Source organism: Eretmochelys imbricata, chromosome 6, assembly GCF_965152235.1.
Source record: "Eretmochelys imbricata isolate rEreImb1 chromosome 6, rEreImb1.hap1, whole genome shotgun sequence".
Taxonomy (NCBI): Eukaryota; Metazoa; Chordata; order Testudines; family Cheloniidae; genus Eretmochelys; species Eretmochelys imbricata.
Window position 1 is genome coordinate 70,849,796 of NC_135577.1, and position 20,130 is coordinate 70,869,925.

At 46.9% G+C, this 20,130-nt stretch overlaps 1 protein-coding gene across 1 annotated transcript in view; it reads right to left on the reverse strand.

Moving 5' to 3' along the window:
* Positions 1–19,103, reverse strand: part of TYRO3 (TYRO3 protein tyrosine kinase) — a 55,153-nt gene extending 36,050 nt beyond the window's left edge. The window contains exons 1-5 of the mRNA XM_077820266.1: positions 18,951–19,103; positions 14,475–14,658; positions 10,101–10,201; positions 5,890–6,060; positions 2,268–2,354 (exon numbers count right to left, since the gene is read on the reverse strand). Of these exons, the coding sequence (XP_077676392.1) occupies positions 2,268–2,354; positions 5,890–6,060; positions 10,101–10,201; positions 14,475–14,658; positions 18,951–19,044 (637 nt within the window). The 5' untranslated portion in view covers positions 19,045–19,103. The remainder of the gene's footprint in view (positions 1–2,267; positions 2,355–5,889; positions 6,061–10,100; positions 10,202–14,474; positions 14,659–18,950) is intronic.
* Between the last annotated feature and the right edge of the window lie 1,027 nt (positions 19,104–20,130).

Below are 20,130 nucleotides of genomic sequence, written 5' to 3' on the forward strand. Positions count from 1 at the left end.
TTAATAGAGAGGCTCAGTTTACTGCAGTGCTAAGAACCATGGGCTATGTCCCAAGAAGTCCATACCCCAAGGCACGTAGCACCAGTATGGACCCAGCAGCTGGAGTGTTACTTGGCAGTTCGGCTGCTTTCTTGTGAGTTAAGCTAACTAGAGGGGCATTACTTGGAATGTAGATAACTGAAGTTAATTCTGCAGTGAAGACGTAGCTTCTTACTGTGTGTTTGTAGATTGCCTAGAACAATGGGTCCTTGAACTTGAGTGGGGCCTGTAAATGCTATAGTAACCACAGTTTTCTGTTTAGAATGTACCTAGCACATTGGGGGCTCTACGGCAAACACATGATGACAATAATAGGAGGAAACTGTTTGTAAATGTTCCATAAAAAATGTTTGTCGCTGGAGACACAGATGAAAAGAGTCAGTAATAAACTGGGGACAGATGCCAGAGTCCCCACCAGCCTCTACATCTGTGAAACTGTAAGGCCCCAATCCTGCCCCTATACATGTGCTTTCCTTTACTTATTTGAGTAACCCCATGGAAGCCAATGGGACTACTCACATTTTCAGAGTAAAGCACATCTGTGTTTGCTGGATCATGGCCTAAACGAGCACCCTTCAAGTCTGCTCTTCCTCCCACTGAAGCCATTGGAGTTTGCCAGTGTCTCAATGGGAGCAGAATCAGATCTGTAGACACTGGGTTTTTTAAAGCCTCCCCACTTACTTCACTTTACTGCAACTTTCTTAGGCATATTTGTGAAGAATACCAGCTAGGACACATATGGCTAAAGCACAGGACCGGAAATTTTAAAATGTAGATTCTTTTCAGGGTCTCTCATCAATTTGTATGACATTTGGTGAACAATTTAATGTCTTGGTGCCTCAATTTCCCCATCTATAAAATGGGAACAATACCTTCCTCACAGGGGTGTTGTGGGGATTTATTCATTGATTTCTGATTGTGAAGCATTCTGAGAACCTTGGCTAGGAGGTGCTATGTTGTGGCAAAGTATAATTATTATGAAATATATGAGAACTCTAGCTCCATTAAGGATATGTGCCAATCTTCACCCAGCCTAATTATTTACATGGTAATTTACTGTTAAAGATGTATGTCAATGTTTTTGACGAAAAATAGGAGGTGAATTTATAGCACAATAGCTTTGCGGAGTGAGCTACACAGGGAAAAGGCACTATTATTCTGGAATCCGAGTGTCCAAGAGGGAGTTGTTCCAGAAGAGCTATTGTGGAATACCTATTCTGCACTAGCTATTCCAGTTAATTTCTCCAAGTAGACAAGTCCTTAGGCTGACAACACTAAACGCTTTCTAAGTCAGTCATAAATCACAACAGAACAAAGTGTTGCATTCTTGGGCTGTATCTTGCAGATACAAGTGTCAACATAAAGAAAAACACACCCCACGAAGGGTATGGTCTATAGTTGGATTTAAAGGGGTATTTTAACACATTAACTAAGACGATCATAAATTGCAGTATAGACACAAACAGTTGCTCTTCGTCACATTCAACTCTAGGCTGCAGCCTGGAACAAATGTTTGTGACTTGTCTATACTAGAATTTACAATCATGCAGTTAACAAATGTTCAAACACAACCAAAAACTCAAGGGCAGATAGGACCTAAGATGAAGGGGTAAAGCTGGCCGCTCCTGGGTCTCTATTGTTTCAGTCTGTCTGAAAAGAAAACTTGACAAGGGCTCAGGGACTCACAGAATGACAGATGTTCACAGAAGGGCTAGAAATTATTTATTTTAAATGAGATTTTAATGGGTAGAGAACACAGAAATCCATAAAATCAGTGTCAATCTGTTGATTTTAATGGTCCCTGGTGATCTCTGACTTTGGCCTCTCTCTTTTCAGCATCTAATGCAAGGCCAGTGCATTGGCACAAAAGGAAAAGGCATCTTCAGCTCCAAAGAGACCCCTCTATCTCCGGAAAGGGACTATATCCTCATTTACACTTTAGATTACATCTAGCCCACCTCGTGCGAACAGCTCTGCTGCCCTGAGTCTCCACTTTACGAGGCAAATCTTATCTGACATCATGTTTCCAGTTGTGGTTTGTTTTCAATTGCCAATTTCACTGCCGGGGAATGGGCCTGCATATCAAGCAGCGAGCAGCCATTACAGCACAGTGTGTTGTTCCATCTGCTGAGAGCTCCTCTCAGGCAACTCAGGTTTTCAGGCAACTCAGCAACAGCTTCCCCCCCTCCTCCCCCACCCCCAATTCTTCTCCGCTGGGGCTCTCTCACCTTTAATCCGAACAGTGGCTGTCCGAGAAGAAGACAGTCCCTTTACGTTGTGGGCTTCGCAGGAGAACACCGTGCTCTGGTTAATACCTGGATATCAGCCAAGGCAAGACAAAGAAGCAACACAAACTGCTGTAGAGTCCAGCTTCAACCACTAAATCATGGTTACGTCTGACATCCAGCTCAGACTGTACGTGCAACTGGGGGCAAAGCTGGGGGCCAACCAAAAGCAGGTGGATTTTAGTGTAATTAATGTGTCAATTGCTCATTATAAAAGGGAGAGGAATGTGGCACTGTAGACAAGCCCATATCAGCACTTTGCAACACAACAAAGGAGAGAGAGGGACCTTGGGAAGAAGGAGATCAAAACACTAGGCTGGCAGCTCTCTCGTCATGGTTGCCATCTCATTATTGTTAACCTCGGCCTTCTTCCCCACCCTGTCCCTCCTACTGTTTGTGGCACTCACTGGTTGGGAGCTCTTTGGGGCAAGGACCATGCCTGGAACAATGTGGCCCTGATCTTCATCAGGACCCTGGGGCACTATCACAATCCAAATAATAATCAGCTTTCAGACTAGGGTAGGGTAGGGTAGGGTAGGAATCCAGTTTGGGCCATGAGTAAACAGAGTTTTGTACTGTCAGTTTAGGGCCTAATTGTCCCTTGTCTTACACCGTAGGTAGCCATTAACCCCAGTGCAAAATGCGGACAAAGTGCACGTAAAATGCTACTAAATCAGAATGGAGTCATTTTACACCCCTTTGCACTGGGGTAAATGACAAAACCAGTCGCAGGGCAAGGGAGGATTAGGCCCTTTGTCTCCAGTGACTATTTGTCCACATCTCAAAGCCAAAATATAATGCAGTACTATTGGCAAGCTTCTCAGGGGAAGCCCGGGATTGATGCTTACAGATTAATCAGGATTGAGAGGCATTGGCAAAGCTGCCTGGAAAAGTGCATCCAGCACTTGCCCTTGCTACACATGGCCCCAGTACGCTTTACAGGTTCTGTTCAAGCGAGGTCAACGACTACTGCAGCAGCTGTGTGTGCAAGTTAGGATGGAGATGCCATCTCAAAGCTGTGTGGAGTAGCTTGCATGGTGCCTGCCCTTGCTGTGCTTGACTCATCTTCACAGGGACTGAAACTGACAGGTATTGAAAAGGAGGAGGGGTGGCAAAGGAGGCAGAGCAGGAAAGGAGAGACTACAATGAGTGATAGAAAGAATGACACATTTTAATACCTTCCACTGATCCCACCAAACCACAGCGAAAGACATTCCAGCTGGCAACAAAGCAGGCACTATTATTGTTGTTATTATTTGGATCGCAGCAGCAGCACCCAAAACATGGCAGGCAATTTCCCAACACAGAGGGAAACACAGTCCCTGCCCAGAAGATTGTGAACCAAGCTCCCATCACACTCTGTCCAACAGTCCTTTCCCTGTTCAATCGGGGGCCAATTGTTGACTTTGATCTCAAGACATTTGCTTTTTAGTTATGGCTTTATTATTATTTTCCTTAGTGATTTGATGCTTGTATTGGCAGAAGAAAGTATGTCCTCCTGCCCCGACAGACCTGCTGTTTGGACATGCCTGGGAACTCTGACCACTGGTGTCAGCATACACAGCTTCTGTTTCAAAGGCAAGAGCCAACAGGCAAAGGCCAGAGGACTCTGGGGAGTTAAATTTTGTAAGTAACCGCGAGTTGAGTTTCAAGTCAAGAGGATTATTTTTTTAAGCCTCCTCATGGTTAAAAAAAAAAAAAAAGATATTGAATAATTCCCAGACTGCTCAGTACTTTGGAGTGGAGCACTGCTCTGCCTGGAAGGGGGAGCTGTGTCCCAAGGGTGAGAGCAGACGCTAGCTACCTCCACTGAGACTCTCCACAAGGACAGAAGATGCGGGATCTCCAGTCTTAACAACCTCGTTCCAGCTTAACTCAGCTGCCCTAAACCAGGAAAAGCTGGCCTCTTGGTGTGTGCGTGTCTGGGGGGAGGAGGGGTGAACGAGGCCACCTGTGATGAATGAATGCACTAAGAATGCAGCTGGAGTCGGCTCCACCCTTGGTGTTTCAGAGTAACAGCCGTGTTAGTCTGTATTCGCAAAAAGAAAAGGAGTACTTGTGGCACCTTAGAGACTAACCAATTTATTTGAGCATGAGCTTTCGTGAGCTACAGCTCACTTCATCAGATGCATACCGTGGAAACGGCAGCAGACTTTATATATACACAGAGAATATGAAACAATACCTCCTCCCACCCCACTGTCCTGCTGGTAATAGCTTATCTAAAGTAATCAAACAAATAAAGGTTGGAAAAGGCCCACCTTGATTAAATTGGATACAATTAATTTAGGCTTGAATAGAGACTGGGAGTGGCTAAGTCATTATGCAAGGTAACCTATTTCCCCTTGTTTTTTCCTATCTCCCCCCCGCCCCCGCCCCGTTCCTCAGACGTTCTTGTTAAACCCTGGATTTGTGCTGGAAATGGCCCACCTTGATTATCATACACATTGTAAGGAGAGTGATCACTTTACATAAGCTATTAGCAGCAGGAGAGTGGGGTGGGGAGAGAGAAAACCTTTTGTAGTGATAAACACCCATTTTTTCATGGTTTGTGCGTATAAAAACATCTTCTGTATTTTCCACAGTATGCATCCGATGAAGTGAGCTGTAGCTCATGAAAGCTTATGCTCAAATAAATTGGTTAGTCTCTAAGGTGCCACAAGTACTCCTTTTCTTTTTGCGAATACAGACTAACACGGCTGTTACTCTGATTCCTAGTGACAGATGTTCTTTTCTCTGTTGGACCCCCCTTATGGGCCATCTCAGCAGAGAGGCCAAACCTCCCTTTCACCCTAGAGTTTTTCCCTCCAGCTCAGAGCTCATGCACACCAATGAGGAGGCCTGCTGTATGGTGGTCCCCACTGGACATGTTCTGGGGCCGACAGAGGACTCTGGTCTCCAAGGCTGTCAGCCTGCCATCTTCAGCAGCAATCAATTCACTCCACATTTTCCCAACAATTCAACTGGGTGACAAAGGTTAATTGGGCAGGTGTCCAGCATGGCTGGAGTAGAGGGGAGCATGCAGCTTGGTTGCAGGCATGAGAGGGGGTGGGCCAGTGTCCAGCATGGCTACATGGGAGTGGGGGGAAGAGCAACGTCTGGCATGGCTGTGGGGGAAGAGGGTGACATGAAATGTCCAGCAGGGCTGTAGCGGGGCGGGCACTGGCTGGAGGCAGCTGGATTCATAAGACAAATATTACAAGCAGATTAATCTAATTAAACCAAGCACACCCCCAAGAGATGAAGCTATAGTAGAGGCCTCCAATATGTCATTTTCCAGCAGCATGTGGCCATCCACACCACTCCAAGCGCTGCAGGACCCGTACCTTGTATTCCTATAGAAGATGTCCTGGGGAACAATTACCCCTTTGGGACCTGTGCCATATACTGGATATGTGTTTGTCCTAATCTCCAGCTTTTAGCATCACAGTGTGCCCAAGACCCAGTCTCCTATTACACGGGTCTCTGGTATCGCTGCAGGCCTTGTCACATGGCAGCAAAAGAGCTCTCTTCTCCTCTTCCCCCCGCCCTCCTTACGTGACATTAATCTTGGAGGCAGACTTACCTGACACATTTAGGATGGAGGGGGAGATGTCCGGAAGCCCCACTCTGGAGTCTCCCATCCACCAGACAATTGTCACTGGCTCAGGAGGGCCAATGGCAGCACAGGCCATGTGGAATGGGACGTTAGGGGATACAGACAAATCTTCCGGCTCCACAGTAAAGTAGGGCACACCTAGAAAGGCAAACACAAAGGTGTAGTAGTAGGAGAGTTTCCCTCTGCCTCCATCAGGACATTCCCACTTTCTTCCATTAACACTAATACCTAGCGCTTATAGAGCAGCGAGCCACCCCCTGGAGAACTCAGAGTCCTCCACAAACAGCCAGGGTTACATCTTCAACAGCAGCTCAGGGTATTAAGGCCTCCATCTCTCACTGAAAGTCAGTAGGACCTGAGCACCTGTTCCCTGAGAGGTTTTTGAAAGTCACCTTGTGACTGAATTCACACCCTACACACCATAATATCTCTGGCCAAAATGTGCCTTGTGAGGTATTGTTTGAAAACTAATTACTCACTGGTAAATAATTTCATGGTGAAATGTATGTAGCAATATTATGTGCAAAGCTAGGAAATCTCCCCTGTATGATGATAAAGGCACATGTTCAAACTCCTGTAGCTCTGGCAGAACTGGTCAGACAGGCCTGTCTTAAACAAAGGGATGTGCCTTTGCCTCAATTTGCATATAAGCTGTAAACAGAGTCCTCAGACAGTGAGAAGGGGAAGACGACAAAGAAAATCTGCATTTCAGCATACATCGGTGAAAAGAAACAGCATGAAGCCCCCTTCCTCCCTCAGGCTCCATGTCTCCTTGCTCTCAGCTGGGAAGAACTTTAAGTAGAGGTCACGCTCAGGAAAATGTTTTCAAAGGATGATTGAGCTATAAAAATAAGGTGCAAAACCACCCCAAATTCTTTCTCCCTACCCACCTCTGTCTGTTCACCTAAGACAAGAGAAGCAGTTGTTGGACTTTGAGAGCAGATCCTGGCCTGAGAGTTTGGTCGGCAACGTACCGAAAACATGGGGGAAAAGCTTCACCTTGAACCAAGTCAAGTTTGTGACATTTAGAAAGCATTTTATCTTTATTTTTCTTGCAGCCATGGCTGACTTTAATGCCTCATTACTTGTATTCACTTAAAACCTCTCTCTTTATAATTAACTAAACTTGTTTTATTCTTTAATTAAACTAATCCAGTGTTGTGGATTGTTTGGGTAACTCCATTTAAGGCAGCAGATTGTTGTATGTTAATCCCCTTACAGGGCAACGGACCTAATATATCTGGACTGCCCAGGAGTGGGCTGGACAGTGCAGAACACACTGGGGGTCGATCTGGGACGGAGAGTGTGTTGGCATCACCCTGCAAGTAGTAACCAAGGCTGCTGAAAGCCAGAGTGTGGCTGGTGTTTGCTGACAGGCTGCTGGACCAGGGCTGTGGCTATACACAGACACGCAGGGTGTGACCTGCACGATGTTTGTGAGAAGCCCAGGTTGGAAGCTAGAGCAGCAAAGCATTGTGAGGCACCCTTGGTTGCAGGGCAAGGCTGACACAGGCCCTCCACTGGTCTGGATTGCACCCTGGAATGGCACACCCACCCAAAATGATTAAGCCTCAACACAAACTTCTGAGGTGGCTTTTAATGACAATGTTAGCCCCATTTTACAGATAGAGAAACTGAGGCCCAGAGATCCTATGGCCAACATATCTGGATGCATCCATTGAAATGTTTTATACATATAAAAGGTGCCTAGCCTAGGTTCCTTTGCCATACATTAAAAATTCAGTTCTATAAGAATGTTGAAACAACAGCTGCACTCAACCATAAACCAGAAAAGAATTAGCCAAAGATTAAATTGTCACAGTTCAGGGCAACTACGGGCAATAAGATTTCTGCCTGAATATAGCCTATGAGATTTGGTCTTAGAATCATAGAATCATAGAATATCAGGGTTGGAAGGGACCCCTGAAGGTCATCTAGTCCAACCCCCTGCTCGAAGCAGGACCAATTCCCAGTTAAATCATCCCAGCCAGGGCTTTGTCAAGCCTGACCTTAAAAACTTCTAAGGAAGGAGATTCCACCACCTCCCTAGGCAACGCATTCCAGTGTTTCACCACCCTCTTAGTGAAAAAGTTTTTCCTAATATCCAATCTAAACCTCCCCCACTGCAACTTGAGACCATTACTCCTCGTTCTGTCATCTGCTACCATTGAGAACAGTCTAGAGCCATCCTCTTTGGAACCCCCGTTCAGGTAGTTGAAAGCAGCTATCAAATCCCCCCTCATTCTTCTCTTCTGCAGGCTAAACAATCCCAGCTCCCTCAGCCTCTCCTCATAAGTCATGTGTTCTAGACCCCTAATCATTTTTGTTGCCCTTCGCTGGACTCTCTCCAATCTATCCACATCCTTCTTGTAGTGTGGGGCCCAAAACTGGACACAGTACTCCAGATGAGGCCTCACCAATGTCGAATAGAGGGGGACGATCACGTCCCTCGATCTGCTCGCTATGCCCCTACTTATACATCCCAAAATGCCATTGGCCTTCTTGGCAACAAGGGCACACTGCTGACTCATATCCAGCTTCTCGTCCACTGTCACCCCTAGGTCCTATTCCGCAGAACTGCTGCCTAGCCATTCGGTCCCTAGTCTGTAGCGGTGCATTGGATTCTTCCGTCCTAAGTGCAGGACCCTGCACTTATCTTTATTGAACCTCATCAGATTTCTTTTGGCCCAATCCTCCAATTTGTCTAGGTCCTTCTGTATCCTATCCCTCCCCTCCAGCGTATCTACTACTCCTCCCAGTTTAGTATCGTCCGCAAATTTGCTGAGAGTGCAATCCACACCATCCTCCAGATAATTTATGAAGATATTGAACAAAACCGGCCCCAGGACCGACCCCTGGGGCACTCCACTTGACACCGGCTGCCAACTAGACATGGAGCCATTGATCACTACCCGTTGAGCCCGACAATCTAGCCAGCTTTCTACCCACCTTATAGTGCATTCGTCTTAGATTTTAGATAAATCAATGCATATGAAGTCATTCAAGTTCACCTGGGCTAGATAATTCTAATAACCCATATTTGTGTAGCGTTTTCTCCTGAAAGATGCCAAACCTCACCAAAACTGTATATATGGGGAACACACACTCACCACTCTACTGCAACCACCTCTGGAGTGAAACATGGTAGCCTTTGTGAACCAGCAACACTATACAATTGGGGATATTTTTACCTATAACATTTTTTCTCCAGTTGAAGCTGTAGAAGAAATGTTACATTGACAAAACACTGGAATTGAGTCAGGAGGGATAGCAGGATGAACACCCTATTCTTGTGAAGACTGCTATGAAAGCTTGAATGACTATGAATGACTAGGACCCTGGCTTCAAATTTCCATCCAAAACACAGCACCCCCCAGCAGCACAATGCCCCCTAGGACTATGCAGGGACACTCATTCAGCTCTGGCCTAGAGACACGAGTACCACCTACTAAAGCAACAGTACAACTTCTTGGTGGAAACTGGTTGTTCTTGCAGATCTCCTGTTCAAATACTAAGCAACCTTAATGCTTGAGACCTAATATGATCGTAGCCTCAGGAGGTATGGCTACAGACTATATGGCACCACCTATCCACTCTGTCTTGGGTAACTATTGGACAAATGTGTAGAAGCTTTACATTTACCAGGCCAGATTGCTGTGCAAAATGCATCAAAGATTATATACTTAACTTGAGTAAACTCTGCTATAGTTCAAAACACTTCCATTCGAAGCAACACTGATCATGGAAATTCTAAAGGAAAGTGCTTCTCATGAAACTAAGAGAATGGTACTAAAACTATGGTCTGTGAATAAGCAATGGTCTGTGGAGCTCTTCCTGGTGACCTGCAGAATGAGCCATTTGAAGACCCAAGCAACACGGGATTAGGAGGTTGGAGGGAATATTTGTCCATGAGACGATTCTTCACTTATTTCCTGGTCTGCAGAATTAAAAACTGAGAACCCGTGAACTAATACACACTCTTCCAGTGCAGCTGCCACCACTATCACTTCCTACTCCTGTGCCTTAATTAGTTCGCTGTGGTACTTTACAGTTCCTGCTACTGTCCCCAGCTGTGCAAAGACTGGAGAGCGCCTGGCGCAATCTCCTCTGACCACTTCTACTAGTGTGATCCCAACATGAGAAAGCCCTACAGGGAAGCTAGCACTCCTCCTCCTTACCTTCCACTATGAGCCACACTTGTTGCGTTTCTTCCTTCTTCCCTTTGTTCTCAGTCTGGCACCAGTACTTCCCGGAATCTGTCCGCTCCACGGATTTCAAACTGAAAAGAGTGAATAAACATATTGATATTTTACATGTATGAAGCAACTTTCATCCCAGAGAATCCTAAAGCACTAGGAAAACTAGATACACACACACCACCACTGCTATGTAGCCACCTCTGGGGAGGAGGGCAGTAGCTAACCAGCACAAAGCATGCGGCACAACAGTGGATAGAGAACAGAGATACTTTGGGTCAAGTCCTACTTCTGTGAGAGGTGTTGGGGGATTTTTAATACCCACACAGAGCAGAGAGGCCCTCATCTGAAATATCTACAAACAGGAAATAACATGGCACTTTATATTTTCAAGATAGGTAAATTAAGGGGCTAACTAGATTGGATTCTGAACTTGTGATTCCAAAGAGTCTACTTGAACTACTAAATCATCCCTAGCCAGCAGCTCCAATTCACATACCTGCTGAGAATGCAAATGCTGTGCTTTCGTTAGGGACAGGATTGATTGCACAAACCCTCACACAACGACTGATGGGTCAGAATTGACACTCCTTCACTCTGCCCCGACTCAGCATTGTTCTTATCCAAGGAACGCTTCTAGCTAACTGATCTGTTCATACTACAAACCACCTAGATCCTTGACTAGTGTTTTCAGTGAAGCCATGCTGATTTACTCCAGCTGAGGATCTGACCCTGAGAGCCCAAGTCTGGTTTGACTCACTCCGGTGCAGCTCCCATTGACTTCCAAGAGAGGTGATCCATGCAAGTGAAGGCAGAACTGTGGCCTAAGTGGTATCAGAGTTTTAGACCTCGAGGGGGAAATTCTGCCCTCAGTTATAAGGCAGGATTTGCTCCAGGAGTTGAGGCTTCAGGGTCTCAGGTATCAAAGACCGCAGAGAACGTGAGAGTGCCCTTTGATTATACAAATGCAAAATGCACCCTTGTGATGTTGCAGCCATGCATCTGCTGCCATGCAGGGACCCCGAGCAGATCTGATGCTCCCTTTTTTTATGCCAACAGTTGGTCTTGGTGATGGGGTGAATGTGCAGGGTGGAAGAGGGAAGGGAAGAAAATGCTCCCACTACAGCCTGATTTTCAGAGCTGTACCTTCAGATGAAACCTGCCTGTCCAGCCGCATGTTCTGAAACACAGTGACTGTAGGAGAAAGTCATAAAACAGTGGGTGGTTGAAATGATCACTTTAGGAGGAAGAAGGAAACAGAAAAAGAAAATGGCCATATCTAGATCCAGCACCCAGACTCAGCTCTGATGCTGTGGAGCTATTGTCAGTGGAGGAGTTTGAGGGGTGAGAAAGGGCTATGCAGATCAGACCAGGAGAAGGAGGGAGTGTGGGGAGACAAAAAAGTCCTTAATCTGGGGGCGGGGACTATAATGGAGATGGTATATGATGCAGTGCTGCAGGGTGGATTACTGCACACAGATTTTTCCTATCAGAGGAAGGTTTATTGCAGCCTGTTCATCTATAATCAAGTCTCATGCTTTGAAGTTTCAGACAGTTCACTGCAGGGGTCCGGAAAAGTTCCCCTCCCCCCATGTACAACTGGCTAGATGTATTCTGTTTGGGGATTTTTAGCGTCAGAGATTGACTGTAGCTGAAGATGGGACACTGAACGGGATGGAAGACTGCCGTGAAGTTGTACAGAGAATCCTGTGTCTAGATGCCTGGCTGGAGGGGTCTTGCTCAGATGCTCAGGGTCAGACTGATTGCCAGGTTTGGGTCAGGAAGGAATTTTCCCCTAGATCAGATTAATTGGGACTTTGGGGTTTTTGTTTTGCTGTCCTCTGCAGCACGATGCATGGTTCACTTGCTGGGATCATCTGGGCATATCCTACCTAATCACTCCCCTGCCATTACAGGGCATTGGTGGCACCTTGGTCTCTCCTGTTCTCTGCTTGTGGCACACAGCAGCTTAGTCTCCTGAGAACTGAAATGCTTTAGCCTATTGGGCTCACTCAGTATAGGGGCAACTGAGTGAAATGTGATGGCCTGTGTTATGCAAGAAGTCAGACTAAGTGATCTACTGGTCTCTTTTGTATTAATCCATGAAATCCCAGGAACTCGTCTAGGGTTGCCAACCCTCCTGGTTTCACTGTGAGTCTCCCGGAATCGGGCTCTATCTCCCAGAGGCTACTGAAGTCAAACTGGGAGATTTTAGGCCACTAAAAGTCCGTCCCCAAGCGCTGACTCCACAGCTCCCATTGGCCGACAACTGTGGCCAGTGGGAGCTGCGGGGGCAATGCCTGCAGGTAGGGTCAGCAAGTGGAGCCCCCTGCCCCAGAGGCCGCAGGGACGTGCCGGCTGCTTCTGGGAGTGGTGTGGGACCAGGGCAGGTAGGGAATCTGTCTTAGTCCCACGGCGCTGCCAACTGGGAGCTGCCTGAGGTAAGCCCCACTCACCTGGAGCCTGCACCCCTCACCCCCTCCTGCACCCCAACCCCCTGCCCCAGCCCTGAGCCCCCTCCAACACCCAAACTTCCAGCCTGCACCCCGTAACCTCTCCCACACCTCAACCCCCTACCCAGCCCTCAGCCCCCTCCTCAATCTCCCTCCCAGAACCCGCACCCCCTCCTGCACACCAATCCCCTGCCCCAGGCCTCTCCTGCACCCAAACTCCCTCCTAGAGCCTGCACCCCGCACACCCTCCCGCATCACAACCCCCTGCCCCAGGCTCAGCCTGGAGCCCCCTCCCACACTGGGAACCCCTCAGCCCCAGCCCATAGCCCACATCCCCTCCTGCACCCCACGCCCCTGTCCCAGACCGGTGAGAGTGAGTGAGGGTGGGGGAGAACAAGCGACAGAGAGAGGGGGGATGGAGTGAGTGGGACAGGGCCTCAGAGAAGGGGCGGGGCGTTGGGGCAGGGGTAGGGGCAGGGCAAGGGTGTTTGGGTTTGTGTGATTAGACAGTTGGCAACCCTATTAGTGACAGGTATTAAACCCCAAGATATGCTAATCCAAAGGAGGCAAGGAGGCCTGTGTTTGCGAATGGGTGATCCTAGACTGAGCCTGGCAGTTCCAAGTACATTCTCTCTCAGAGCGTGCTGTTGGTACCAGGCTCCCTTTATGCAGGGAGAAAGGAGTCTGAGATGGAGCGTGGGCCCTTGCTTAACCCACTACTACCCCCGGGACGCACAAGAGGCCACCTCCTGCTGAAGAAAAGGTATAAAAGGCTGGCCCTACAGGCAGCTTTTTGGACCTCTGACAACAGCAGGCCTGATATAAATGCTGGAGTAAATATGCTGGAATGACTAAGGGATGGTGTGCATGACAAATCCTCCTCTCCAAACAGGTTTGAAATGTGGTCCCAAGAGTCTAATTTTAATTAGGACACCTAACCCTTTTAGTCAGAGAGAGGGAGAGGAAAAGAATTAATGATTGTAAGAGAGAGAACTTATTTATCCAGGTCAGAATGTAAGCTTCCAGCTGCACTGCAGAGCTTATTAGAACAAACAAGGTGAAAGCATCCTACCATGCTGCTTTGTGTTTTGTTCATTTTCCAGTGCTGGTAAAGGAGCTGGACTGAAAGCTCCCTATTGATTATCTAGATACAGCATGGACAGAACCAGCAAAAGCTTCCCCTGACCACCCTGGCAATGATCCTTAGTTTTGGCCTAGGGGGACCCCCGGGAAGAATTTGATGGGGTAATTCAGTCTCCAGGTCTATTCAGTCCTCTGCCGAGACTTGCAGCAAGGCTACCAACTGTGGTGGTGAAGAACTATTTACTGGTAACTGGGCTGTGACCACTGAAGAGACTTCAGATGGCAATGACCCTTAGACACAACTGACTGAGGTTGGATTTGAACTGGAGATTTAAAGTGAGAGGCTTTGCTCCCATTTAATAATCCTTTGAGCCATTCTGTACCCACGATATCACTCAGGTGTGCATACAACACAGAATGGGAGAAAAGTGTTAAATTTCTTTTTAAAGGGAGTGGACAGAAATAAGGCTAAATATCTCTCCACAATTTCAGCATAGATTCCAGAGGACTGGATGGCGTAAAGAACTGCTACTAGGATAAGCAATACCTTTCACCTCTTGGCCACCTGTCTATCTATCACAGGCATTTCCAAAGCACCCATCACCACAGTATCTAGAAGCCTTGTCAGATTCCCCCAGCTACAATCCAACCCGTCCTTAGTGACTTAAACACAGTGGATCAAATTCCACTCTCAGTCATGCCCAGGCAAGGTATAAAGGTACAATCACATGGTGGTCAGTGGGGTTCCACTGAAGTAACTGACAGCAGAATTTGGCCCAGTAGCTTCCATAATAGTCTATCTCCTCCACAGCTGTTGTACCTGAGGAAACCGATCCAGTGTTCTTCATCTACTGGAATGTACACCTGGTCTACACTCTGCACCACCGCTCCATCCTTGATCCACAACATCTCTGGGTCCTCCATTCCCTCGAGGCTGCAATTTAGTTTCACTGGCTGACCCTGGGACACCTTTAATTTGATTGGAGATCCTGTCAATTTCATACCTAAAAAAAAAAATATACTCCTCCTCCCCAGCCCCAAAAGAAGAGGGGGTTGGAGTACAGCAAATTAATCTAGGTTGGTGGTCTGTAAGGACATACAGTACAAGAACACACTGCACAGTTTTCTAACTGCCTCGCCAGAATGTTATTATGTTTGTTTCATGATGAGAAGATGAGAACACTGACATTCCAAATTACTTGAAAATGGCAGAGGCTTAATCTATACAGGGCTTCTTCAAAGCCAGTGCCAATTTGGATAGCAGCAGGATGAGCTTCCACACAGCAGCACCCAGTTACAGCTAGATAGGAATGCTGTAGGCTTCTTCACAGCAGTGCTTGACAGTGGTGATGTGTGTGTTCCCTCAGAATGGTATCATGCCGCCCCCAAGCCCCCTCTCACTTTTCAGCTGCTATGGTATGTTCCTATACTACTACTAAGGCATCACTTCTGTTCCACTGTACGCATTTGTAAATAACTGGGATTTTAGACTCAGTCACAGCAGGTTACTCAGTGTACACTGTTCCACTGCATTACAAAAGCTCCAATGCAATTTATAAACCCAGTGAAAGTAAAGCATACTTTAAAGGATTCCTATCAGAGGGAAAAAACTGTTTCCAGAACATATTTTTCCATAGTATGTGGTGGGAGAATACTTCAGCCAGCCACTGTGTATCTCCAGAACAGACAAACGGCCTAATTTGGATCTGTTACATCAGTGTAAATCTAGCATAACTCTACTGAAATCAGAGGAGTTGCTGTGACTGACATTGGTGTAAAAGTGATCAGCATTTGGCCCAAAGCACAGTTGCGTGTGGGTGGGAAGCACTCCCCTCAATGAGAAGTGAATGTGTGGAATATGTCATCTTGTAAAAACACAGAAACCAACTGGATAAGTGTATTTTTTAAAGATGGGCATGTATATGAGGAATGAGGGGAGAAAAGGAGACCTTGGATAAAGCAGAAAGGTGGAAGACAAAGGTAAAGTATCCAGTCCTGCTGGGGAAAGTAGCCTTTTCCTTTCCATTAGCACAGGGACTGGCAGACTAAAACAGACCAATGGTTCAGTCTAGTCTGGTATCCTACCTCTGTTAGTGGCCTATACCGGATCCTTCAGAGAAAGGTTAACCTGACCATCACTATGTTGCCCTTGACCAGCCGTGCAGAATTATGACCCTAGCTCTGCTCACATGCAGTCAGTTCTATCACCAGATGACATTCCAGCCCACCACACCCTGACAGAAAAACACTGTGAAGCCAAGATTGCCCTTAATTAAGCATGTAGCCAGGCTGTTCTCAAACTTTTTCACAGCATGAATTGCATTTGAATACAAAAATAGTCTGGTACCCCATTTCCCGTTTGCCATTACATGGCATCCCCCTGGTAACAGCGGTAAATGCTTCCATGGCACAGTCATATCAGAAAAATATTTTGTGTATTTTCAGCTGTGTTTTAGCAACTGTAAATAAACATGAAGAGCTGTTAATTTAGCAAATTTACTAAGAGCACTGAAACTAGTAAAGTGATCATTTAATTTTAGATGCAGCAATGCTTTGGTTGGGCAAAGGAATTAATCACCTAACTGAGGGAGGATGATCTAACCTCAGATTACTTAACGTGAAAGTGGCATAAATTACACGTCCCAGTGTGTCCCAGAAAGCATCCTCCTTCTCACCATGCATAATATTGAAACAGAGCATTAAAATTTCACAGTACATCCAAATGCACACACAAATTGGCAGACACTCTTTCATAATAGGTGTCTTACTGAAACAGCAAATGACTTTGCTTGCTACAGTCTGCTTTGCCGAAAAGGGTTAATCGCAATGTACACAACAAGATATCTGGAAGGCCTTTAAAGGTTTCAGTTCCCAGCCAAACTGATTATGCAAGAAATTAAAGCACAGTGCTAACTATATTCTATTTGGCTATTTTCAACAGCACTTCTGTGTAATCCACAGGTCGAGGTGAGCTGCAAGGAAAGGGAAAACAATAACATGGGGATTTTTAACAGACACACATTTCTGTCACCCGTAAGATGCAGTTCAGCTGCAGCACCTTTTTCTGAAGAGAAGGAAACGGTGCACCCAGGTTGGGTGCCTGGGGTTTTGTACATTTGAGAAGTTAAGATTAATGTTTACTTTCCAGTAGTCCTCCGCCTACTCTCCCACTCCCCGTTTTTACCTCATTACATTTTTACTAAGTGCAGGAAATAAAAACTAGCTATTCCTCTCCCCCCCCCCCCCACAAAATGTGAGCACTGTAGACGTAAAGATTCATAACTGATTAGGAAATGAAATCATATTAACTTCGTACTGCCTATCAGACAGAATGGGCAACAAATGAGTGCACCAGTTGTCCCTGTGCACAGTGTATTTTACTTGTTAGTTTATCATCTCTGTACCCTTTGATTACTACTGACAGAAGTTTTTTGAAGTTGTTTTTGGAGTGAAGGAAGAAACAGATTACTGCAGACTTCTACCTACTAAGGCAAAAAGACCTTCCATTCCTTTGATACCTGAGGTCCCCAATCTAGCAATCAAAATCTACAAGGCAAACCCTTAAAACCAACAGTGCTCCACCCATGTGGATCTAAATGTAGAATTGAGACCTAAATTCCCAGTGAAGAAACATGTCTGTGGAAGGATTAGGCTATAAAATCAAATCTTTGTATGTCTTCTTGTAGGTGAAACTAGGAAAATGTAGGCTAGAAGGCAAACAAACAAAAGCCATATAGAAATGGATTATCACCTGGCCTTCCTATACAGCAATCTGAGCTCTGCAAATACAGGAACAATACATTTGCAAACATTCCCACTGACTCAATTAACTGGTATTCAGGACTCTATTTATTTGCCACCATCCAGGTTTTATTCACAAGAATATTCACAGCAAGCATAAGGTTCATAAATATGAGTGTTGAATCAGTATTCCCATGAGCATTTGCACTAGAAGTGCTCTCTTCACCATTTTGGAAAGCTTTTGTTATTAGTCACACATAGGCAAACATTGGTGGATAATTCACAAACAGAAAGGGGACGTCTTTATGTTTTTAAAGCTTATGGACAAGACTTTCAAATATGGATGCCTAAAGTTAGGCTCCTTAATCCATAGAAACGTGGGGTTGGAAGGGATCTCAAGAGGTTATCTAGTCCACCCCCAAACACACTGAGGCAGGATTATGTATACTTAGACCCTCCCCAAATATAGGCACATAAATAAGCAATCTGAATTTCAAAAGAGCTGAGCGATCAGCAGGTCCCATTGAAGTCAACCTCTGCTACAAAGGAAATCATGTGTGGGAGATAGAAAACTTGGGGGCAACATTTTCAAATGTAGGTGCCTAATGTGGCTTCTCAACCCACATTTAGGCACAGATGGCCTGATCCATAAATGCACTGTCTCATCGTCAGAGGCGTCAAGCATCACTTTTGAAAAGTAGGCCACTTCTTTAGGTGCCTAAATATGGATTGAGGAGCCTCACTTTCAGCACTCTTTATGGCCAAGGCATCCCATCGGGGACAGAAGTATTACCATGCCAGTTGGGTGACCAATCACATGGTGCAAAGAGCAAATTGTGCATCCCAACCATTTCCAGAAGGTATACGCTAAAAATTGTTCACAGAAACGGTCATGCCGTTGAAAACAGCAACTAAGTTTGTCAAAATCAAGACCTGTTTACGGGCAATTGGGCAACAATAAAACAGAAGCTACGTTTTTTTTAAAAAAAAATTAGTTTGCTGAAAACAGTTCATGCAGAGTAACTCACAATCATAGATCGCGCAGGTAGACCACAGCCCTCCACAATGCTAACAGTCACCTTCCCTCTCCTCCCCCATAAAATATAGTGTTCTCCAGCGGCGTGGCACTTGTCTCAGCTCCAGCTGCCTAGGCAGTAGGTGAGGATCTGAGCAATACACTCAAGACTAGAAGGACTCCGTCAAGTGCAGCGCGTCGGTCTTGAAAGGGAGCCCTCCCCCCGGGGGGAACCCCCCTCCCGCGCGCAGTCCAGCCCCGGGAGCGGAGCTCGTGCCGTGTCAGCGGGAGCTTTCCGCGCGCTGGGGTGGGGCGGACCCAGCGCTCCGGCTCGGTACGACATTGACGATCAGGGCAAAAGCCAAGAGCCGCTGGCTGGGCGCCAGGTTCAATAACAAGGCAGCAGCCGAGAAGCGCTGGGCCGAACGTTTCCCCGTTACCCCTCGGAAGATCAGCCCCTTACAGAGCCTGCCGGGGTCGGCGCTCAGCCTCCAGCCCGGGCGAGCGGCAATTCTCCCTCCTGTGCCCCTGCAGCCTTACCTGCTTCAGCAGCCGCGTCCCGGAGCGCCAGAGCCCATAGTCCCAGCAGCAGCAACAGGAGCCCCGGGATCCCCATGCTCTGCTTCATCTCCATCTCTCCCGCATCTTCATCGTCAGCAGCCGCATCCCCCCCAGCTCCACGCTGGCGGCTGCTTCTTGCTCCGAGAGGAGGAGGCAGGAACCCCCCTCCCCAAAGCGGTGCCCTTTCCCAAGAAGCTCCCAGGGGAGGCTGCAGTGCAAACTTCTCACGCCGCTTCCCCCGGGCTCGCTCAGCGGGAGCGGGCCCTGCTGCTGCCCCGCGCCAGCCCGGGGAGGAGGAGTGTGTAGGGGAAGTTTCAGGAAGCCCCCAAACTCCCGATCGCTTTTTCCTCCCTCCTCCCAGAGCGGGTCACTCTACACGAGAGGGAATGCAAAGCAGGGCGGTCTCCCTCTGCTGGCCTCGGGCTGCATGGAGTCCCCGCAGCCGCGGCTGCTTCTCTCGCTCTGGCCACCTTCTGCTGCTGCTGCTGCTAATTCCTTCGGCTCTTCTTATTCCCGTTCTTCCTCCAGGAAATGGCGCTGTCAGGCAGTCACAGAGCTGGTTTGCACCCCCCACCCCCGCACACACACCTACCTATGACATCACTCCTCATGAATATTTATATAATCTATTTATTATCCAAGCTTCCTGAACTTTTAATAAAGTGGAAAATAACAGATCTGCAGAGTCAGTGTCTCCCCCCAGGAATTTCCTGATGGAAAGGGATATTTGAGGTTGCATCAGTCAAAATGTAACCTACCTTCCTGGCAAGAGTTTATTTGCAAGGTCCAGGTAATTCTTTATATGGCTTTTACCCCCCAAGGAAATGCTTTGGTGCTATTTATTATTTTAAATAAATGCAAGCAGGCCAGCTGTCTGGTGAGCAACCCTACAACAAACAAGGGGGCATGCTTGTGGGGTGGAGGAAAACCATTTTGCCGTTAGCTTGTCCACTACACAGGAGGGAAAAATCCGTTCAGGAGAAGGAGATTGAGAGCAAAAAAAATTCAAATGTGGGTGCTCATTAGGGTCCTAAACCCATATACAGGCTCCTAAATAAGTGGCCTGATTTTCAGAGATGCTGAGCACTCATACCTCTTAATGAAATCAGTGAGAGTCACTGGGGGCTTGGTCACTGCATGTGAAAATCAGGCCACTTGT